Source organism: Suricata suricatta, chromosome 9 (assembly GCF_006229205.1).
Source record: "Suricata suricatta isolate VVHF042 chromosome 9, meerkat_22Aug2017_6uvM2_HiC, whole genome shotgun sequence".
Lineage (NCBI taxonomy): Eukaryota > Metazoa > Chordata > Mammalia > Carnivora > Herpestidae > Suricata > Suricata suricatta.
In genome coordinates, this window is record NC_043708.1 from 25,132,295 (window position 1) to 25,156,149 (window position 23,855).

The window sequence follows — 23,855 nt, forward strand, 5'->3', positions numbered from 1 at the left end:
GGGCACGGCCGCCCCGGAGCAGGCCTCGCGCGCGCACGTCCCTGTCCCTGCCCCTGTCCCGGCCCAGTGTCCCGCCGGGCGCGGGGGCGGCCCGGACCGGGGGGCCGGGCAGGAGCGAGAGACAGGGCCGGAGGAGAGGGGACGGACTGACAGCTGGCGAGAGGGCGAAGGAGCTGGGGGAGAAGGAGGGAAGGGATTCGTCGGAGTAACTTTCCAGAAAAACAGTCAACGTGTAGCAGGAGTGACTCCAAGAGGGGAAAAAAAGTTCAGTTACCACGTCGGACGAGAGGACTCGCAAAGTATTTTTCAAATGGGCTCGGCTTTTCCTGTGCCTGTTTAAAACATTAAAATCGTGCAGCAACAGAGGCTGCGTGCGCTGGTCCCTCCCTCCCCCACCCGGGCCAGAGACGTCATGGGAGGGAGGTATAAAATTTCAGCAGAGAGAAATAGAGAAAGCAGTGTGTGTGCATGTGTGTGTGAGAGAGGGAGAGGAGCGAGAGGGAGCGAGGGAGAGGGAGAGAGAGAGAGAGAGAGAGGGAGAAGGAGAGGGAGAAGCAGCAGGGAGAGGAAGGGAGGGAAGGAGAAAGCCAAGGCCAAGGGAATGAGCAAGAGAGAGGAGAGATAGGGGAAGAAGCCTGAGAAAGAAGGAATAACAGCTTTTCGGAGCAGGCGTGCAGTGAACTGGCTTCTATTTTTCTCTTTCTTTTCCTTTTTATTTTTTAAAGAGAAGCAGGGAACAGAAGCAATGGCCGAGGGAGAAGACAAGCCGAGGTGCTGGTGACCCTGGGCGTTCAAGTGGATTATTGTTCCTGGGGCCTGTCCTCCCTGCCTTCCAATTGCACATACCCCCACTTCCCAGCCAATGAAGAGGAGAGAGGCAGCGTGAACAAAGTCATTTAGAAAGCCCCCGAGGAAGTGTAAACAAAAGAGAAAGCATGAATGGTGTGCCCGAGAGACAAGTGTGTCGCTGCCCACACCTTGAGCTGGGCCAGCCCGGCCCAGCCCTGCCTCTCCCCACCTACTCACTGGTGATCTGACTTTTTTTTTTTTTTAAACCATTTTTTTTCCCCTTTTCTTTTCCATTCTCTTTTCTTCTCCTCCTTCAGGGCAAGGCAAGGATTTTGATTTTGGGACCCAGCCATGGTCCTTCTGCTCCTTCTTTAAAATACCCACTTTCTCCCCATCGCCAAGCGGCATTTGGCAATATCAGATATCCGCTCTATTTATTTTTACCTAAGGAAAAACTCCAGCTCCCTTCCCACTCCCAGCTGCCTCGCCACCCCTCCCAGCCCTCTGCTTGCCCTCCACCTGGCCTGCTGGGAGTCAGAGCCCAGCAGAACCTGTTTAGACACATGGAGAAGAAACCCAGAGCTACAAGGCACACAGTCGGCTTCTTCGCGCTCAGGGTTGCCAGCGCTTCCTGGAAGTCCTGAAGCTCTCTCAGTGCAGTGAGTTCATGCACCTTCTTGCCAAGCCTCAGTCTTCGGGATCTAGGGAGGCCGCCTGGTTTTCCTCCCTCCTGCACGACTGCTGGGGTCTCCTCCTCGCCAGGCCTCGCAGCCCCCCTGGCCTCTCTCCCCAGCTTGCGCATGAAGATGCACTTGCACAGGGCTCTGGTGGTCCTGGCCCTGCTGAACTTTGCCACGGTCAGCCTCTCTCTGTCCACTTGCACCACCTTGGACTTTGGCCACATCAAGAAGAAGAGGGTGGAAGCCATTAGGGGACAGATCTTGAGCAAGCTAAGGCTCACCAGTCCCCCCGAGCCATCGGTGATGACCCACGTCCCCTACCAGGTCCTGGCCCTTTACAACAGCACCCGGGAGCTGCTGGAGGAGCTGCAGGGGGAGAGGGAGGACAGCTGCACTCAGGAAAACACCGAGTCGGAGTACTATGCCAAAGAAATCCATAAATTCGACATGATCCAGGGGCTGGCGGAGCACAGTAAGTCCACGTTCTCGCTGGGGTGTCTGCTCTGGCGGGTCCAAACGGGAGTAGGGAGTTCTTCGTGGGGGAGGGGGGCAAGCGCTAGCTATGGCCTCACAGCAGGGTGCCCTGGGTTCGCCCACACCAAGGCTCTGGAGGTGTGATGCACAGTGGGGGCCGGGTGGGTGGCCCAGGAGGGAGACATGGCCATTCTGGTAAGAGCCGGGGGCTCCCGGGAGGCCAGGAGCCCTGGAGTTGAGTGGCTTGCTGAACTCACATCACATCCTCAACTGATTTTACTTTGGAATTACACCGTGCTGTCCTGTTAACATCCGTGCTCTGGCTCATGTGACGGGATAGGTGACTGTGAGCATACGGATGCCATAGAGGGACAGGGCCAGCTCTCTTGAAAGCCCTTACGGCTCCCTGGGTCTGGAGACCTCGGGTTTTCGAGACTCTTCGTGACATGTCTTTGGCTTAGTTTTTCCAGTTCTTGGGAAGAAGAGTACACTTGCCCCAGGTTAATGTCTGTCAAGCTTTTGGAAGCCCGGGCAAGAGACAGCTTCTTGCTGTCTGGGCCCTTCGGTCTAGGCCACACACGTGACCCACGTGAACCGTGAGCATGGTTGAAAGGCATGCACCTTCGTTCACACGTCCAAGTGCTTCAGGGCGATGTGCAGTCTGGCTTTGTACAGTAGACAGATCCAAGGGCTCAAAATGGGCGTCTTCCAGGCCTGTGGACACGGGGAAGGCAGGGTTGTGGCTCTGGACGAGTACATGGTTGCTGGCCGCCCTTTGGTGTCTGCGTGTCACGGGAAGAGTGGGTGGGAGGTGTGGCCGTGGGCGCAGAGAGGACATGTGTCTGGGAGTGTGTCCTCCCAGGAGGCTCCCTGTGCCGAGACATCTGTGTGTGTGTGTGTGTGTGTGTGTGTGTTTGTACACGTGTGGAAGTCGTGTGTGTTTACTGAACGGGCATTTAAAAAACCTCAATACAAGAGAGATATTTGGCAGATGTTGAGAAACTGACAGCCCGAGAGGGAGGAATGTGAGCTCTCTGGGCCAGGGACCCTGGGAGCAGCTCTGTTTGCTTTTCTTACCAGCAGGTGTCCTCACCACCAGGACTACCTCTTCCGGGCCCACCTGGCAGCAGGGAGTGGGAGCCGGAGGGGGCAGGCAGGGTAAGGGGGGTCAGTGGGCGAGTTGCAGGGGTTGAAAGGAACCCGGCTGAGAAGGAAGAGGAGTAGGTGGCTGGTGGGTGGAGCAGCTCCAGCTGAAGGTGCAAAAGGCCCTACTGGGAGCTGGCCCGTGCCAGGTCCGGGAGCCTGTGGTTACTGGCGAGGGGTTCCCACTCCCGTTTCCTGTGGCCGCTGGGAGCGCCTTGCCTTAGGATGTGGCTACCGTGTGGGGCGGAAACCAGAGTAAGAGGCAGAGCTAGTGTGCCCTGCCCAGGGTCCAACAGTGGGTCTGGCTCCGGGTCTGCCAGGCGTCCACAGTTCCCAGAGGCAGCAGCACCCGGATAGCTGAACCCCCAACAACCTGGCCACCACCAAGTCAGGAGATAGTGGCCACGAATATGAAACACTGAGGCCTACAGGAGAGGTCTGAAGAGAGCCAGGGGTGAAACAGAAGGGCTTGGACCTCACGATCCGGGTCAGGAGGTGGAGTCCCAGGGAGGAGGGATGCTGAGTCACAAGGGCCCATCCAGCCTGGAATCCGGAGTCGAGAATGAATGGGCCAGATACGTGTGAGGGCACATGGGTGCCAGTGGGCGTGGATTTTGGACAGAGACAGAGGACACAGGTAGTGAGCAATCTTGTGGAAAGCCAGGGCAAGGGCATGCAGATGCTGGGCGGCTGGGCCCGCGCACCAGGACCCTAGCAGGTAGGGGTGGCCCTTGGGCCACAGAGCCCGGCCAGGCTGGGAGCAAGCCTGGCACAGGGAGCACGATACTATTTGGGATATTGCAGCGGAGCCAGGGCCCAGTGGGACACGGGCGATGCCATGGAGGCTTGCAGGTGCAGACAGGAAGCAGGCCCAGACTCTCTGCAGCTGTTGGAGGTGACACAGAGGCTGAGCAGACGCAGCTTGGGCCCGCCCTGCAGCTGGTCAGGTGCTGAGCCAGCCCTGGAGAGGCGCACGCAGAGGACACGCTAGTTATAAAGAAGGCAGCGGGCAGATGCTGAGAAGGAGCAGAAAGCCATCCTCAGAGGTGTGGGGTGAGGGAAGCTGTCCTGAGCCCGCGAGGGCTGTGTCCTGGGGTGGCACTGGGTCCGTGGGGGGCACCAGCAGGGTCTGGGTGCCAGAGCTTCTGTGGGAAGTGATGAGATTACGTTCGCTTCCACGTTTCGTCATTCCCAGCCTGCTCCTGTACCCAGGCGCCAGGGTGAGCCAGGAGGAGAGGGCCCATCTTCCGGGAAAGACAGATAGGAACCCCGATTCTCTGCCTTACAGATGAGGACACAGAAGCATGCATCAGTTAAGTAATGAGCCTCAAAGAGCAGGGCTCCAACCTAGGCGCTCTGCCCGCAGAATGCATGCTGCTAGGCACTAACGCAAGCGTGTAAAATAAACATTTGACACCCCACCTTTAACCTTGAGGCTCCAATAGCCCTTTGATTTACAACATGAACAAATCACCTCTCGGACCAAGCAGGAGCGGGTAGGAAGTATTTGCAACCCGATGGCAGACTACACAGGGACAACTGGGCGTGTTCTGTCTTATCTGTGCCTCTCCTTGCGGCCCGGAGATGGCTACCATCACAGATGTGCTCCCAAATTCGGCGGAAGGGTTTTTTTTTTTAACCTAATGAAGAGCCTCAAGCCGGTTTAAGCAACCGCACCAGATGGAATTAGGCAGGTCACCTCTCTGGGCCTCAGTTTTCTCATCTGTAAAGTCAGAGATCCTGTCTAAACTGTCTTGCAGCTGAAGCAATTTTATGCCTACATCTGGGATGATGCAGCAGGCTCAGCAGTGAAGGCAAGACTCTGGAAATCCTTTTATAATTCACCCCGAGTTGGCTATGCAGAGGCTGTCTCTGACCCACGTGGTGGGGAAAGACACGGGCTTTTCCCTTCCTTTGTCATCCTTGTTATCAAGATATCACCAGTGTAGGTGCTGTTTTAACTTGTGGCTTGTAAGTGTCTGGTGGGAGACTCTTGTTTTCCTCCAAGACAGGCTCTAAGACAGCCGGCAAACACGGAGTTCCTGAGCAAAAAGAAAACTTGATAATTTAGCCCGTCTTTCTGGGATGCTACTTTTGGATTTGGATTTTTCATTCTGGAAATTAAAGACATTTTGTATCGCACGAACTCCCTTGTTCTGAGGGCCACTGCTCTTTGCACGCTGGGCCAGTGTTTCTCCAAGAATAGTCCAGGGGCTGCGTACATGTAAAAAATGACCCAACCCAACCCTTACAGAATCAGAATCTGGGAATGGGGTCCTGGGGAATCTGTGTTTCCAAAAAGCACCCCATTAGACTCCATGAACTAGGGCAGACCTCTCCTTGAGGGGCGGCAAACGCAAGTGCCCACAGAGGCCAGGCAGCCAATACAAAGGATCTGGAAAGAAAGCCTCAGCACCAGCACCATGACACCTGGCCTCACACACCGGACACTTGGCTTCAGGGCCGAGGCGAGAAAAGGGTGTGCGGGAGGCTGATGGGGTGGAGGGAGCTAGAAGCGCCCACACCCTGTTAAAAGAGGGCACCCCCCTGCTCGGTTCCTGCTGATTTCTGCATTCAGGAACGTGGGTCCGGCTGGACTAGACCTTGCCACTTCCCAGAAGAGCAGAAACTCTGGGTCTTTTGATGACATTTCCCAACGTGTAACATGGGCTTAACATGTTGATGGGCTTCTCGTTCAAAAAAATTTTTAAATGATGCATTGGCCCAACTGCATGTCTAATACATTTAAAGTTAACCTGTTTAATGGTTAAATCATTGGAGCGGGGTTTCTCAAACTTCCAGAACATCTGGAAGCCATGGTACCCTTTGCAGAGCACTATACACTGTGGTTCTCAACTCTGACTACATATCAGAATCATCTGGAGATCTACAAAAAGAAAGAAAGAGAAAGAAAGAAAGAGAGAGAGAGAGAGAGGGAGAGAGAAAGAGAGAGAGAGAAAGAGAGAGAGAAAGAGAGAGAGAAAAGAGAGAGAGAGAGAGAGAGAGAGGGAGAGAGAGAGAAAGAAAGAAAGGAAAGAAAGAAAGAAAGAAAGAAAGAAAGAAAGAAAGAAAGAAAGAAAGAAAGAAAGAAAGAAAAAGAAAAAAAGCTCTGGACCCATCCACTCCAAGGTAGTCAGTGTCTGGGGAGGGGGCCAGGCCTCTTGTGTTTCCAGGGCCCTCCAGGGGATTCGAATGTGCACCCAGGATGAAGAATGTGGCCGCACTGATCTGTGCACGCCGTCGTTGGAACCTACAAGGTTTAAGGTGCAGAAATGATGTGTATAAGTAAAGGCAAATCTAGGAGCCCTGGTGTCTGAAAACACTTTCAAAGGCATGGTCCAAACATGGTCAGCTGTTTTCATGTTTTTTCGTGACAACTCTACAATGAATATTCTTTGCTTTTTTTTCTCTCCCCATAGCAAACAAGGGAACAAAGGGCCTCTGCCAATGTATATATTTCTTGCGCAGTGGAAAAAGTTGGTCATAATGTAATTTTAAAGGTGGACCCTCGAGTCCAGCTCCCAATAGTACCGGCATCCTGCAGAAGCACGTCTTGCCCAGAGGACTGAGTGCGGCTTGGCACTCTGGGCCACTTCAGGGAAGCCTTCATTTTGTTGGTGAAACTGTGCCTCCACTAGATATCTCTGGGCTCCTCAACTTCCAGAGTCCTCAGTTCAATAAAAGAGGTGTGGTCCAAAGACCTGGGTTCAAATACCACCTGTGCTACCCACTAACTTTCCTGACACTCCGTTTTCTCATTTGTATTTTTTTTTAAATTTTAGAAGGAGAGAGAGAGTGTGAGTGGGGAAGAGGCAGAGAGAGAGGGGGACAGTGGACAGAGGATCCAAAGCGGGCTCCACGCCGACAGCAGTGAGCCCCATGTGGGGCTTGATCTCATGAACCACGAGATCATGACCTGAGCCGGAGTCAGATGCTCAACCGACTGAGCCACCCAGGCGCCTCTCTCATTTGTAAAATGGTCAATTTGACTTCTCATTCTCCTCAAGGATTGTTAGAGGGTCAGATGAGTTAATAAGAGCACTATGCAATGTAAGGTGGTGTTGTCACAGTTGACTTATAATCTCGTTCCACAAATTATTGAAAACATCATTATTCAGTGGATTAAGTTGCCAAGATTACACTTTCATGTTCTTTTCTCTCCCATCTGATTGGGATTTCAATATCTGATTGTCGGGCTGGAAGAAACTAAGGAGGGATGGTTACAAGGGTGTCCTGAAGACCCTCTTAGCTCATTGCTGCCTCCACGTCCTGGCTTCCTGGTGTCTTGCCCACCCTCTGACTCTCCTCAACGGCACGCGCCATTTTCTGTTCTGTCTTCCTTTCCACAGCAGTGTGCACGTCTCGTGCACATACTCTTTATGCCTCCTTTTAGCAACTGCTGGAGGTGCTGTGGTAACTGAAGCCACACGGAAGACAGCTCCTGCAAGAACCAAGTGTGCCACTCCTTGAGAGGGTTGCCAGTCTAAGGAATTTACCCATGTCCAGAGGGTTGCAAACTGGCAAACTTACAAATTAAATTGCCCACACTGATGCCTCATTCCGGTTCTATCTGAAATTGTTTCAGGAATAGTTGGCAGTATTTGTTCTTTCAAAGCCAGTTATTAATCAGGGCTTCATTAGCCGGCATTCCCACATTTGTTTTCCTAACATCTGTCCCATTAATTTTCTAAGAACCAGTGTCAGGCCCACCAGATGGCAATTTCCAGAAACACTCACTCATCCTTTCCTGAAGATCAGTAGCGCATTTGCTTGTTTCCAAGCCTCTGATCCTTCCCGCCTTGTCCGTGACTTCCTACACCACCCCTCGGGGTGATTATGAGCTCATTTCAGCCATGTCCATTATGTGTGGAATCTGGGTCTAGGAGCTTGAATTTCAGGGTCTGGCTATTATTACCATTTGTGTAGAAAGTTTTTCCTCTGGGTGTTAATGCTGCTCAGACCTTGAGGTTGTAAAGTGTACCAGAGAAGAGACAGCATCTTTCTTTTCTCTTCATCTGGCTCGGAGGTGTGGGAAAAGAGCGTCAGCTGCCTTATGTCTTGTGGACAGGGACGAAGAGGCCAGCAGGGGGACAGAGGCTGGCATAGCATGTGCTGTCAAGGACAGAAATCCTTAGAAAGGAGTCAATGGGGACGGCCCATCTCTGTCTGAAGAAACATCTATGGGTCTGCCAGGCTTGAGATGTGGGCTCTTTGCCATACTGATGCTGCCTCACTGGGTCTAAAACAGTGTTAATTAAGTCACTGCACTGCTCTAACACCTTCCATGGCTCCCTAGTGCTAATGGGATAAAACCCAGCCTCTGGGGCTGACATTTCAGCCTCCCCAGCCTGCTGTGCTGACCTTGTCTCGCGGGCCCTCACCTGGCTGCTTCGGGTCCTCTTACTCACTTGCATCTCCTGCCCTGCCTGCTGTGTTTCTGGCAGTCCTTCCATGGAAGTTCCCTTCCTCTCCATCCTCAAACGCTTCCCTCCTGCAGGACCCAGATCAAATGGTACCTCTTCCCTCAGGTGCTCCCTGCTGTCTCCCTCCTCTGGTCCCTTTGCAGCAGCTCCGGGGCTTCTCCAAAGGCCCTCAGCACTTTCCCGCTGGTCCTGTTATTTGGGCCCTTGTATTGAGATGCTGCCCCAGAAATGAATCTCCTTGAAGGCAGTGGCACGTCTATTCATTTTTGCTTCCCAGGGTCAGGGCTGTACTTGGCATATAGTATGTGCTCAGTACACGAGGAATGAATGAATGAACATCTAACGGAACGAGCACGTGAATGGGGCAAGTAGCTGTGAGAGGGTTAAACTACCAGGGGGTTTGCTGAGATATTTTGAGGGTGTGTGGTTTCGAAAAGAGTAGGAAAGGAGGCTGGAGAGCCTGCCAGAGTTGGGGTGTTGAGGCCGTGGGAGGAGAGGTGATTGCCTTTGACCGGCCAGTCATTAGTGCCAGTCCGGGGGCTCCCGGGGCTCCCAGGCCTCCTCGCCCTTGGCTCAGGTTTTCACCAAGATCTTCCTCCCATCTCTACCTTCAGGCCTGGGGCTTCAAGCCTCTAGGGAGGTCACGGGCGGGACTTTGTCCACTTGGTGAGTGTGTGTGGGCAGCACACTGCTCCTGGGGTCTCACTCACACACTTACCGCACCTCTCCCACTTGCTCCATCTCCTAGATGAGCTGGCCGTCTGCCCCAAAGGAATCACCTCCAAGGTCTTCCGCTTCAACGTGTCCTCGGTGGAGAAAAATGGAACCAACCTGTTCCGAGCGGAATTCCGGGTCTTGCGGGTGCCCAACCCCAGCTCCAAGCGCAGCGAGCAGAGGATCGAGCTCTTCCAGGTAAGCCCCTCCCAGAACGGAAGCCCCCCAGACCAGAAAGCCAGCCCCCTGCCATTCAGGCCTCTGCTCTGTGCACTATTCGGCAGGCCCGGGTGTGAATCCTGCCTTCTTGGAGCCTTGCTTTCTGTGTGTCTGTCTGGGAGAGGATGAAGCATTGACTAAGGGTTTGAAGGAGCATTCAGGAATTTTCGGTTTCCTCCTGCTCCCTCCTGTGTCCTCCTACATTGTGACAGGTGCAGCGGGCCTTGTTCTGGCCTGGGCTACTTACTCCTTTCTCTCACTCTAGATACTCCGGCCTGATGAGCACATCGCCAAACAGCGCTATATTGGTGGCAAAAATCTGCCCACACGGGGCACGGCCGAGTGGCTGTCTTTTGACGTCACTGACACTGTGCGGGAATGGCTCTTACGAAGAGGTAGGTTGACTGTTACTCTGAGCATTTGGGAAGGACCCTCAGGTCCCTTGGGCTTTCATGAAATAGAAGGAAGAGGACAAAACTAGAGGAGTCACAGATCTGGGTTCAGACGCTAGCTTTGCCATCGATTCACTGTGTTCTTCATTGGTTGACCCCACCAATACTTGTGAAAATGCTCAGCCAGGCCCTGCGGGTGCAGCCATGAACAAGACTGGTGAGGTCTGTATCCCATGGGGCTTCTTTTCTGGTGGGAGAGACACATGCTAAACAAGGGAACATGTTGATGAAAAGGAATCTCAGTGATGAGTCCCATGAAAACTCGACACGGTGGTAGGACCGGGCGGGGGGGGGGGGGGAGTCTCACGTGACATGTCAGGGAGAATGAGCGTGTGCACGGAGGCCTGAGTGACGAGAAGTCTGCAATAAGGATATGCTGGGCAAAGGAGGTAGTGAGGCCCCCAGGCAGGAGCAGACCGATGTGGCTGGAAGAGAGTGAGCTGGGGGCCAGAGGGAGCTGGGCCATACAATTTAGGACCTGGAAGGCCACGGTCAGGTTTTAGGACTCATTCCATGTGTGGTGAGAAGCCCCGGAGTATTACAGGCAGGGCTGGGATGTGGAGTGAGGTGATGTGATTTGCACCTTTAAAGGGCCCCTCTGGTTGCCATGAAGTCAAAGGAAGGAGTAGGCATCCCAGTTAGGGGGGCGCCTGGGAGGCTCGGTCAGTTGAGCATCTAACTTCGGCTCAGATCATGATCTCATGGTTCGTGAGTTCAAGCCCTGCATCGAGCTCGCTGCTGTCAGCGCAGAGCCCCCTTCAGACCCTCTGTCTCCCTTTCTCTCTGCCCCTCCGCTCTGTGCACACTCTCTCTCAAAAATAGAAAACAAAACGAAACCCATTTAGGGGTTTGCTGCAGCTGCCTGGATGAGAGCAAAAGGGGCTTTGGCTCGAGCAGTAGCCGTGGGTGTGGGAGGATGCAGATTTGTTGTATATTTTGGACGGGCTGGTGAGGCATGGGGTGTGAGCGCGGGAGAGCTGGGAAGGCTCCTCCGAGCACGATGGAACACCCGGGCGGTCGCACTGCCTGACACGGGGAAGACCAGGAGAAGAGCAGATACAGGGGAAGGCGCTGCGGGGCCAGTTAAGCTCAGAAAGCTTGGTGGTCATCCAAGGAGGGCTGTGCAGTGGGCGTATCAAACGTCACGCATCCCGAACACCTCGCCTGTGCGCCGTGCTTCCTCACCGGAACGTCAGGCAGCGGTGCCCTCCCTGCACGCCTCACGGGGCTGTGCAAGGATACGGGGTACTTGGGATCGCTTCGTGGCTTTTAGCCTCTTACAGAAGACTGAGCTTTTGATGTGGAGAAACGGCAGCCCTCTTACACTGTTGGTGGGAATGTAAACTGGTGCAGCCGCTCTGGAAAACAGTGTGGAGGTTCCTCAAAAATTTAACAAGAGAACTGCCCTATGGCCCAGCAATAGCACTGCTGGGGATTTACCCAGGGGATACAGAAGTGCTGATGCATAGGGGCTCATGTACCCCAATGTTCATAGCGGCACTGTCAACAATAGCCAAATCATGGAAAGAGCCTAAATGTCCATCACCTGATGAGTGGATCAAGAAGATGTGGTTTATATATACAATGGAATACCACACGGCAATGAGAAAGAATGAAATCTGGCCATTCGTGGCAACATGGATGGAACTTGAGGTCATGCTAAGTGAAATAAGTCAGGCAGAGAAGGACAGATACCACATGTTTTCACTCATAAATGTAACAGGAGAAACTTAGCAAAGGACTATGGGGGAGTGGATGGGGGAAAATACTTGGGGAGAGGGAGGGAGGCAAACCATGAGAGACTCCTGAATGCTGAGAACAAACTGAGGGCAGATGAGGAGAGAGGGGAAGGGGGTGATGGGCATGGAGGAGGACACTTGTCAGGATGACCACTGGGTGTTACATGGAAACCAACTTGACAGTAAACTATGAAAGAAAAAAAAAAAGAAGATTGAGCTTTTATTAGGTCAGATAAAGAAACTGAGGCGCAGAGAGGTTAAGTGACTTGACCAACGTCGTCCAGCCTGGATCAGAGCTGGAGTCTCCTGCCTGGCAGTCGTGGTGCCTCGTAACATCATGCCGTGCGGTTTCTCCCCTTCTTTACCTGGTGGCACTGTCTGGATGGTGCTCCATGGGGGGCAGGTGCCTACAGCGGGCTTGTCTGTTCTTTCTCTCCCTCTTGCCAAGAGTTTTCTTCTACCATCAGCTGCCATAGAGGCACAGTCTGTCCACATCCTGATGCCCAGAGTCCCTGGAGCTGGCGGGTCCTTTCTTGTCTTTAATGTTTTGGGAAACCGGGGGTTAACGCACTAAGACTTGGCCTACATAATGTTTTAAATTAAATAACAGTCAACAGTTTGTTTTTAAAGTCAGGAGATTTCACATAAAACTTGGACTTCTGGATTTTCTAGATAAATTGGAAGATTTCCTGGTAACGATCCGTGGGAGATGAGTAGTGGCCACCGCTTGAGGTGGGGCACGCATTCTTCACATCCCTGCAGGCCCTCCCAGTCCCCCGTGTTCCCCCAGAGTGAGGCTGGCAGTCCCCATTAAGCATGACATGCTGGCTAGCTCTGCTCCCTTATGTAACCTGCCTGGGCCCCGTAAGCGTCCGAATTTGCAAGTCCTCATCGAAGGGGCATTACCTGATGGCCGAGCTGGCTGATCACGGGCTGGGGGTCCTACCTCACCTCCGGGTACGTGTGAGTTTCATCGTATCTCCCCTACTGAGCACAAAGGCAGAAGCCTCGGAGCACCCGCGGGACAGGGATCTGCCGTGGGAAGCGGGGCTGGGAATTCTGAGTCAGACAGCACTCCACCTAGAGCCTGACATGGCTGCAGAAAGGAGAGGCCGGGGAAATTAATCTCTTAGCTTCCCTGTCTGATTTTGATCAGCTCCACCTGGATTTCTTTGAAGCCCTGGGCACTTGAAGGAGTTCTTATTTTCCCAGCTGCAGAGCTCAATGAGAAGTTTGCGCGGAGAATGATTTCCATCTTCCTTGAGACATCAAAAAGATAATTTCGTAATAAAACCTGTGGGTCCCCCACCCACCATCCCCACTGCTGCCAATTCTGAGGTTAGTTCTTCACTGGAACCTTCAGTTCCCACTTAGATGCTTCCTGCCCCTCATACAAGGGAATCACACACAGACCTTTACTTATGCAGAGCTCGGGAGTCTTTTCAGAGTTCGAGGCCCCGAACGAGGCAGCAGATGGACTCCAAATGCAACAGGGGTGGGGTGGACTGATGAGGGAGCCGAGTCACGTAGATGGTCTTGTAGTCATTCAGCAAACACCTGAGAGCCTACTGTGCACCAGGTTCCCAGGCTGCCGTCTGGGTCCCCGAGCTGGCTGGAGCCCCATCCAGAGTTAGGGGCCCGGGTCCTCATACCCTTGTTGTATTTACAGCTCCACATAGTCTGCTGATTTTCCGCGTGCGGAGTCAGGCATCCCCTAGTGGCCCGGTCAGGGAGCACAGCCAGCATCATAGCTCAGGACAGGGGGACGCTGGGAAAACACAGGCATGTTCCCTTGGTAGTCTCCGATGTCCCACTTTTTAGTCTTCCTTGACGCTAACAATTCAGACGGCTCCAGCATAAAGGTGTTTGAATCTTGGCGCTACTGCTTGCTGGTTGGGTACCTTGGGCAAGCCACTTAATTTCTCTAAGCCTCATGGTCCTCATCTATGTAATGGGGGAGGGGGGTGGTCACAGTAGTCTCTACTTTGTAGGATTATTGTAAAGATCGAATGAGTTAATGCATGTAAAGTCTTAAAGCGGTGCTTGACAGAGAATGCTCAACAAATGCTGGATATTGTTAGCATCACTCTGAGTTTTCTACCTAGACTGAGCCAGGCCACCATCTTGCATTGCCACCTGTCCCCTAACCCTAACTATCCCCAACACATCTGTCTGCACTTTGACTTTTGAATTCACAGAATCACAGAAGGGCCCAAGGCCCTTAGGAAATACATTGTGCAGCCCATGTCAGCCTCCCCGGGTCCTTCCCTCGATGGCCTTAAACCAGGAAGAAAAACACTCCTACAGCTCTGTCTTTATTCACTGCTTGTTCTCTGGCGGGACCTCAGCTTCCTCGTTATATTAGTCCCATCTCTCCCCACCAGAGCTAACCTTCTGGAACAGAAGTCTTCAAGCTCAGCAAAGGGTCAGTATATCCTAGAGGCTGCCCTGGCTTGGAGCGGATTGGATGAGACTGGGTTTTGGAGTTTACAGAAAAAGGGACCCAGGCCTGCCTAACAGTGACCAGAACCTCTGAGCTTGGGCCATTCTGTGCATGAGAAGGGTGCTGAGCTGGCTTGGGTTCTGGGGTTTTCCCTGATGACTCCAGATATTGGGAAGACCCCAGGTTGGTCCCAAGGCTGGTTGCTCACACAGAACTAGGACAGCTTGGGACACAGTAAATCAGTCAGCTTGTTGAGGTGCTGACCCTGAACGCAGAAGGGTCCATTCCCTGTGACCTTTCCTACACCACAGCTTGCTGCTGCCTCTGGGTCAACAGAAGTTCCCTAGTTGAGTCTTACCCACCAGAACTGATGTGACACTGAGCCGTCCTGGTGTCTCTGCACAGAACTCCTGGATCCAGTTCAAAAGTTTCTCTTCTTATTTTTCTTTTCCCCCCTCCACTTTACTCAACCCCTTTTACTCATTTCCTTGCTTCCCCAATTTTAGTAATCAAAACTCCCCAATTTTAGTAATCAAAACACCTTGATCCCACAACTAAGAGGATCAAGAACTAGAGCTGGCGGTCTTACTCTGAGTTTCAGTCCACAAACCCTGGCACCTCCAGATTTCCTCCTGCCGGTTCTCTCCGAGCTCATGTCATCTGGGCCCTTGGCCTTGGCCGTTGGCCATCTTCTGTGGCCTGTGCTCTGATTTCACAATTGTCTTCCTGAGCTGTTCGTTTTCCCCCAGTGAGCCATCCACATCTCCAGCTTTGTTGTTAAGTGAACAAGGATTCCCAGCGAAGACACTCCAAGTAACTTTGACCTAATTATGTCCTTATCCCTTCAGGAAAATATGGCCAAGGGTAACTGTGATTTTCTTGTTATCTCCTCTGGAATCTACCAGTCCATTTACACCCACAGTCATGGCCTTGGTAGAAGGGCTGGCATCTTCTACCTAGACTGATACCACTGCTTGTTTGCCAGTGACCTTGCCTCTAGTGTGGTCTTTTAGTCCTATGGCCCAGACTGTGCCATTTCTCTCCCATCTGGTGGACTTTGTGCCTTTTGAATCACTGCCTCTCTGCTCCAAAGTTTCTCAGTGAGCCCCTTACCTCTTTATCCTTCCTTAGCAGGTTGGCTTGAGTATCTCCTCTTCCAACAAACACCTGGGCAGTGTGATGGCTGTTTTTCTTCTTTCTTGTGTCTACATTCTTTTTCCCCCAAGGAGGTGGGTGACAATTTTCCCCACTACTATCCTCTGAAAAATAGATGACTGTGAAAATTCTCCTTCATAATGCCTGTTAATTTATGCCTTTATTTGGTTGCTCATGACATAAGAGAAACACATGCAATGTGGTAACACACGTGTGGAGGTCCACTGTAGCTTTGGTGGCACTTCCTGTCCTCGGTCAACCTTGGTATTACTCATCTCCCGTGACTGTCTATGGGAGCAGAGCCCTGGCCCATGTACATGGAGATGGGCACACTTCCAGATCACATAAATAATTTTCTCCCTGACTCCGTGTCTTATTTTGCAGAGTCCAACTTAGGCCTGGAAATCAGCATTCACTGTCCATGTCACACCTTTCAGCCCAATGGAGACATCTTGGAAAACATTCATGAGGTGATGGAAATCAAATTCAAAGGTAACAAAATGGATGTGTATAGTGGGGTGTGTGTGTGTGTGGTGGTGGTGGATGAGGTGGAATAGAACAGGAGACCCCTTCCAGGCCCCAAGAAAAGCCACCAAGCACGCTCGCAGAGATGACCAACTATTTTGTACTTGAGTAATTCTGCTTTGCCCCAAAGACAATGGGTGTTACTTTCAGTTTATAGACAGAAGATGTTAGCATCTGGAAGACGGTACTATGTTGGAAAGAGGGGTGCAGGCATGGAGGCCAATGGGTCCATCTCTCTGAGCTCAGTTAGTAAAATGGAGATGAGAATACTTATTTCATAGGGTTATCACACAAATTAAGTGAGATAACAAATGTAAAACCCAGTACCACAAACACTCAACAAATGGTTGTTATCTTTCCCTTCCCTAAAAGAAATGACCTGTGGTGATCTGACTACTGAACTTTCCAGATGTTCCAGAGGCACCCCGAGTCCCACCCAGGAGTCATCTGGGTGTGAATGATCGCTTTGGGGCTCAGGGTGTTTGTACTGAGATAGAGAAACAGTTGAAAGCCCTTTTGGTCTCCCAGTGTTTCTAAGGCGTTCAATCTCTGGATGTCAGGGAAGTTCTCCTTTCCTTTCATAGTCCCGTTTTGGATAATTGAGGCTCAGTCGAAGCCAGGTGGTTCTTTAAGATCAAAGCAACCAAGCCAGAGCCTGGGGTCAGAGTCTTGTCTGGGGGAAGGTACAGGCCTCTCTTGGCTCCCGGCCCTGGGCTCTTGCCCTTTATGGGCTCTGTTTCAGAGCCTACTTATTTAATTTTTAATTTTTTACAGTTTGTTTATTTTGAGAGAGAGAGAACAGGGGAGGGGCAGAGAGAGAGAGGGAGAGAGAGAGAATCCCAAATCCATGCTGAGCATGGAGCCTGATGCACATCACAATCTCATGATTGTGAGATCATGACCTGACAGTTGGACTTTTAACCCACTGAGCTGCCCATGAGCCACAGAAAAGGGAATTTTATTTTTTATAAAAAATTTTTAAAATAATGTATTGTCATGTTAACTAACATACAGTGTATCCAGTGTGCTCTTGGCTTTGGGAGTAGATTCCTATTGATTCAGGGGTAGATTCCCACAATTGCTTACATACAACACCCAGTGCACCCTCCTCGATGCCCATCACCCATTTTCCCCTCTCCCCCGCCCCCCACCCAGCAACCCTCAGTTTGTTCTCTATATTTAAGAGTCTCTTTAAGGTTTGCCTCCCTCTCTGTTTGAAACTATTTTTCCCCCTTCCCTTCCCCTATGGTCTTCTGTTAAGTTTCTCACATTTCACGAGTGAAAAGGTACGATACTGGTCTTTCTCTAACTTACTTCACTTAGCACAATACCCCCCGCCCCCCTGCCCCCCTTCCATCCATGTTGCTATGAATGGCCAGATTTCATTCTTTCTCATTGCCATGTAGTATTCCCCTGTATAGATAAACCACATCTTCTTGATCCATGCATCAGGTGATGGACATTTAGGCTTTTTCCATGATTTGGCTATGAACATTGGGGCACATGTGCCACTATGCATCAGCCCTCCTGTATCCTTTAGATAAATTCCTAGTAGTGCTATTGCCGGGTCGTAGGGTAATTCTATTTTTAACTTTTTGAGGAACCTCCACACTGTTTTCCACAGAGGCTGCGCCAGTTTGCATTCTGTCAGTGCAAGAGGGTTCCCGTTTCTCCACATTCTCGCCAGCATCTCGCTTCCTGAGTTGTTAATTTTAGCCACTCTGACCGGTGTGAGGTGATATCTCGATGTGGCGAAAAGGGAATTTTGGATCCAGGTCTCCCACACTTCTTACGGTCCTAGTGCCTCTTCGTGGGGTCCAGGTCCCTTCTGTCACTGTCTAAGTTAGGCTTCTCGAGGTCCTGTCCTTGCTGCAGATGGACAACAGCTGGCAGCTGCCTGTCACGAAATAGATTTCCTTTTAGTCGAGACTCTTTAATTCAGTCTTCAATCTTCTCCTTTTTAGATGAAATCGCAGCCCCCTCCAAGTTTATTTGCTAATCTGTGTATCATATACCTCACCATCGCACCTGAGCATTAGAGCGAAAACATTTTGAAACTACTATTGCATGTGCATGTTAATGATGACTCAGTCTCGTCCATCTGGCTCCCATTAAAGCTACGGGACACCTTACATGATGGGCAGGACTTCCGTGCTATCTTGAGCAATTCAGATGAGAAGAGGAAACACACACCCCAAGATTCTGTCTCAGAATCTACACCGACAGCACAAAGCAATGTGTTAGGTCGCTGCCTGGGATGCTTCAGGGAAGCTTCATGGGCCCCCGAGATCCCAGGGAGCCTCTTGGAAGGGCTGTCGGCATTCTGGAAGATTCACACACTGGAGGAATGAGGGGAGCCGACCACGCGTGTCTTGGGAGTTCCTGTGCCTCCAGCCCCTCCACCCGGTCTTCTCCGCCCCGCAGCTGGCTTCTCCCAACACCGCCCGCCCAGACTGCGCTGCGCTCCTCCTGGGCGGAGGCGGGGCGGGCGGAGGACACGGCCTCCATTCTGCCTTCTGTACACGGGAGACGGTCATCCTGTGTTCCCTTCTGCAGGTGTGGACAGTGAGGATGATCACGGCCGTGGGGATCTCGGGCGCCTCAAGAAGCAGAAGGACCACCACAACCCTCACCTCATCCTCATGATGATTCCCCCGCACCGGCTGGACAACCCCGGCCAGGGCGGGCAGAGGAAGAAGCGGGCCCTGGACACCAACTACTGCTTCCGGTGAGCTGGGGCCTCTCATGACCCGGAACTCCTGAGGCGTTTACTGCGTGCTTGCTGTGGCTCAGTCCCAAGGCTCATGTGGGGCTAACCCGGGGGTCCTGGACGCGATTCACAAACCGTCTTACACACGTCTTCTTGTTTTTCTGGGAGCCCTGCTGTTTGTCCGCAGCCCAGCTCTGTGAGGGCCCTGGGTGAAGTCATTGAGGACGAGAGTTTGGATTGGAGAGACCTGGCAAGGCCTCTCTGAGGTTCTGTGTAAAGGACTCGTAGGGAGTGTTTGGGAGGGGGGGAGATGAGCGCAGAACTTCCCTTGAAAGAGGTGCTCTGGTCCCTGTGAGCTGTGCAAGGATGCTCCTGGGTGAGAGGAAGGAGGGCGTCCTCCACGGGCCAGGGAATTCGAGCTGGAGAATTTAATGAACTAATTCAGAAGTGGACGTAGCCACTACAAAAAAAGGAAAAGAAAGAGTCTCTTCTATTTAGTTTAGCTCTCCATTTCTAAGGGAGGGGACGATAAAGCACACACAGCAATTACTGAAAGGTAGAAAATGGCCACATCTGTGAGAAGGTCTGAAAGATAGAGTGCTTGGAGAATTTGGAGCAAGAAGTTCATCTGTGGATGCAGGGAAGGCTTCAGAAGGGGGCGGAATTCGAGCCTCTGTGAATGAGCGAGGCTTGGAAGTGCAGGGATGTGGGCGGAGCAGGGAAGGGGCACCAACGGGTCAGTGTGGCTGGAGAGGAGGATGCCTGAATGGAGCTGGGGGAGAATGAATGAGGAAATTTTTCAGATCTACAACCAAGTCTTATGAGGAGCGAGAGTGAACTAGAGCTGTTGAGCTTGAAGGTGTAATAGAAGGAGTGAAGTTGCCGCTGTCTGAAGGCTGGTGTGTAGATTGTTCTGTGTGGCTCTTAATCAGTTAGGAATAGATGCTCTTGGCTGCAAGTAACTGTGGCCTAAACCACAAAGGATTTCTTGTTCACAAGAGGCCTGTAGCTCATGGCTGCTTTGGCTGCCTAATTATGCCATTGGGGATATGGGCCTTCTCTCTCTGCAGGCTGCCATGATTACTCTGTTGGCTTGCTTTTCATCTTCTTGTTTATGGTCATAGTGACCGCTAAAGCTCCAGGTAGCTTGTCCAAGCTCAAGACAAGAAAGGGGGGAGAGGCAAAACCAGGAGCTTTCCTCTTCCATCTGTGACGTTTATAAAGAATCACATGTTTTTGCCAGAATTTGCCCTTACCCTCTGCATACTTCTCCTTATGTCTATTGGTCATTGTGGGGTCACATGACCACCCCTACCTACAAGAGAGGCCAGGAAAATGGTGCACTTGACCCTGTAATGGGAGTTGGCAAGGGAGAAGGGAGGGACAGATGGCTACTGAATAGATAACCAAGAGTGTCTGCCCATGGTGCACCCTCGGAACCCACCAGAAGCCAGATTCTGGAAGTGGTAAGTTTCAGGACTCAGCAGACATTAAAGTGCGTGCGAGATGCCCACTTGGCAAGGGTTATTGCCAAATGGATTTCTGCAGGGAACGGAATTGAAATGGCCTGATAATCGCAGTTGGGGTGAATCATGAGTCTAACGTAAGGAAAGCCTTCGTTTTGGTTTGATGGTCTCTGGATTCAGTCTGGGCAGTCTAGGTTGTATGTGAGCGGCATGAGCTTAGAGTTCATGTCTGGTTGGGTGCACGTTAGGAAGGGAACAATGAAACCAGCCAACCTCAATGAAGCCAAGCTGGCTAAGAGCATTCAGCGCTTGGTTCTATGTGAAGCAATTTAGGGCTCTGCTTTGATCCATCATCAGAAAGGGGGCAGGGCCACCTTTGCCTCTTTTCTCTTCCTTATGTATCATCTGTTATGTGCCTGTTATTACCTTTGGACTATGGTCTTCAACACAAGAAAATGCCTTTACGGTATATACTGCTCAATGCACTTGAACGTGAGATTCCATTGATTAGGCCCACCTTTTAGGATGGCCTGGAAGGACTCCAGGTATAAATATGAGGGCCACTGGTGAACTTTTTATATGGGTGGTTTCCTTTAGGTTGATTGTCTATAATGTTTTTGGTTGTAGCAACTTGGAGGAGAACTGCTGCGTGCGCCCTCTCTACATTGACTTCCGACAAGATCTGGGCTGGAAATGGGTCCACGAACCTAAGGGCTACTACGCCAACTTCTGCTCAGGCCCCTGCCCCTACCTCCGCAGCGCGGACACCACCCACAGCACGGTACGGGGCGGGTCTCGTGCCAGGAGGGGCGCTGGGGCGGAGCCGACCCGGCCACTTGTTCAACTGAATGCGTGTAGGACTGAGTGTTGAACGAGGGAATGATGATCTGGGGCCAGTAAAATCCCTTCGCTGAAGGTTCTGATCTTGGCGCCCTGGCCCGACTCTATTCCGTCACATTCTGCCCTTTAAAATTTCTTCCTTGGTTTCAACCAGATTTTTAAAAATTTGTTCTTTCTTTTAAAAATTTTTTTTAATGTTTTATTTATTTTTGAGAGGGAGAGAGAGAGAGAGACAGCGTGAGCAGAGGAGGGTCAGAGAGAGAGAGGGAGACACAGAATCTGAAGACAGGCTCTAGGCACTGAGTTGGCTGTCAGCACAGAGCCCAACACGGGGCTCGAACTCACAAACCGTGAGATCATGACCTGAGCTGAAGCCAGACGCTCAACAGACTGAGCCACCCAGGCGCCCCTAAAAATTTGTTCTAAAGCTCTTCTACCATTCTGGAAATTAACAGTCCCCACACCCTGCCCTGGATGTCAGAGATGTGTGTGCACAGCTAGCAAGCGGTGTTGGGGAAGGGAGGCTTCTGCCATCTGTCCAAGCACTCTGATAATTCCAGCCTCTTGGATGTAGAAAAGTTATTTTGAAAGATAATGCAAAGCACACAAAAGAAGCTTATATGAAACAATGGGAAGAGAAAGGGAGAAACTAGCTGGCCTTTCTTTCCCTCAAGGGGAATCAAAGATAGGGCAGTAATTTGTGGAACATGTTTCCTGATAGCTCATGATTACTGCATCCGGTCTGGGGTCCCACACTCTGGCGCTTACTCAGTGGCCCAAAGCAGCGATTAGTGAGATCACTTCTCACCAGAGTGACCAGTTGCAGCTAGGAAAATCCATATACGGAGTGTTTCTTAAAAGCAAGGAAAATCTCATTATCCCTTTAAAGTGGCCCGGTAATTGTTACATGCTTAAACTGATCAGGCTCTAACAAGTACAGATGTTCCCCCAAACTGAAATAGGATCGCTGGCCGGTCTATCGCTTCGTCTCTGGAGAAGCCCCCAGAACTTGCAGGGGGCTCTAGGCCCGGGGCTTGGCTAGCCAACCTCTAAATGACATGTCCTCCCCAGGTGCTGGGACTGTACAACACCCTGAATCCTGAAGCCTCGGCCTCCCCTTGCTGTGTGCCCCAGGACTTGGAGCCCCTGACCATCCTGTACTATGTCGGGAGGACCCCCAAGGTGGAACAGCTCTCTAACATGGTGGTCAAGTCCTGTAAGTGTAGCTGAGGGCCTGCCTGCGACAGAGAGAGAGGAAAGAGAACTGTCACTGCCTGACTGCCTGCTCCTCGGGACACACAAAAGCAACACACCTCACCTAGAGGCCTGGAGCCCACAACCTTCAGCTCCAGGCAAATGGCTGAGACGGAAGCTCCCTTTTGGGACATTTCTCCTTCTTGCTGGCTCTGAGAATCACTGTGGTAAAAGGAAGTGTGGGTTCGGTTAGGGGAAGGCCCAACTCTTCAGAATACACGGATCTTCTGTGACCTAGACGGAGGTGGTGGGGACAGAGGAAGAGGGATGGCGAGTCGGCACCTGACACGTGGTGTGGCAATGGATCTGGGAAACCCTAGGGAGGAGGAAGGGCAGAGAAATGGCCAGGACAGGGCCAGGCTGGAAGACACTTCTGAGGTCAGATTGGCTCATCGCTGCCCCACACCTGCTCTAGGGAACCTGGATTGCATTATATGAGGCAAGCATTTTCCTTCAGGCAGGTTACCTAGACAAGGTCCCAGATTTGTAGCTCAGAGTCCCTGGGATTAAGGGTGAATCTGCTTTTTGTAAATGGTCCTCCCCAACATCAGTCAGCGCCGAGGGTTATTACGGGGAGAAAATCCAGGTAATGTCGTTCCCAGGCCATCAACTGGATCGGGCCATATGGACACGCCAAACTCAGAAGTGGACGCTGGGAACGGACGCTCTCCTGCCCGCCCTTGGGCCCCTCCTCTCGCCTTCTTCCTTGACCGTATTTCCCCATGGACATCTGGCTAGACACCTTCCAGGTCAGGGTGCACGTATCTGGATCTTGGGTCTGTGCAGTCTTGGGGCATTATGGGTTCCCCTCTACCCTCCCTTCCAAGACCCTGTGTCCATCCGGTGTTCCTGGAAGCAGGTGCTAGAACGGGGGAGGCACGTGGGGAAGTGGCACATGTGCCACACATTGACTTGGCCCCAGACACATAGACTGAGGTATAAAGACAAATACAAATATTACTCTCAAAAATCTTTGTATAAATAAATATTTCTGGGGAATCTTGGATCATTTCCATCTTCTGGAAGATTTTTTCTAGAACAGTAAAAGCCTTTTCTAAGGTGTAAGTCTGACTGGATGAATATCCTTGATCACTCTTTTCTCAACCCCCTGTTCATATCTACTGACCAGAGGGAACGGGAGCCCGGGGCCCTGGACAGCAGTCCGCTGCCCTGCCCTCTGCCATCGGAGGGCGAAGACTCCACTGTTGTTGGTGTTGCTTTCCTTCTCGCGGAGTATTTTGTTCTCAGACACACAGAGGCAGTGAAGGGGGCTCAGATCGGCAGAAAGTGTAAGTGTGGGCGAAAACCACTTGGGGTGAACCCTTGTACGTGGAAATGTGTTGGTTTGCACATTCCCTATCAATGATGAACACTGTCATTTTTGAAAATCTAATCTCACCCGCCACATGAGTGGGGCATTAGAGAAACTGTTTGGCAAACGACCTAAGGAGAGGAGGCTACTTCTGAAATCAGGTTAAGCTCGCCAGGAAACCCTTTACAGAGGGCTTCCTGTCAGGGATGGCAGAGGGTGGGCAAAGGACACTCCCACCGTGCTGTTTTGAGGTTCCGGATCCCAGAGTGGTGCAGAATTAATGACTTTGGTCACTAGGACTTTCTTTCCCAGTTTGTCCCTGCCCAAGCATCCTAAGAGCTTCTCTAAGGCTTCATCCCATGTGGCCCTGACCCCACTGTCCTCGGGGGGCTGTGTCCCTGCCCTAAAATCATGGCTGCTAGGATTGTGGACCATCCTGCCCAAGGACGCCAGCGGGCCGAGAGAGGGCCCGGCCATTAGCCCAAGCTCCACAGTCTACTCACTCGTGGCAGCTGTC

The 23,855-nt window shown here is 51.8% G+C and overlaps 1 protein-coding gene across 1 annotated transcript; it reads left to right on the forward strand.

Annotated features, from left to right (window-relative positions):
• The first annotated feature begins 586 nt into the window (after positions 1-586).
• Positions 587-23,091, forward strand: TGFB3 (transforming growth factor beta 3). Its single transcript, XM_029952155.1, has 7 exons — positions 587-1,941; positions 9,258-9,421; positions 9,708-9,837; positions 15,616-15,723; positions 18,313-18,484; positions 20,560-20,713; positions 21,844-23,091. Exons 1-7 carry the CDS (start codon positions 1,590-1,592, stop codon positions 22,000-22,002), a joined length of 1,239 nt encoding a protein of 412 aa, XP_029808015.1. The 5' UTR covers positions 587-1,589; the 3' UTR covers positions 22,003-23,091.
• The last annotated feature ends 764 nt before the right edge of the window (positions 23,092-23,855 follow it).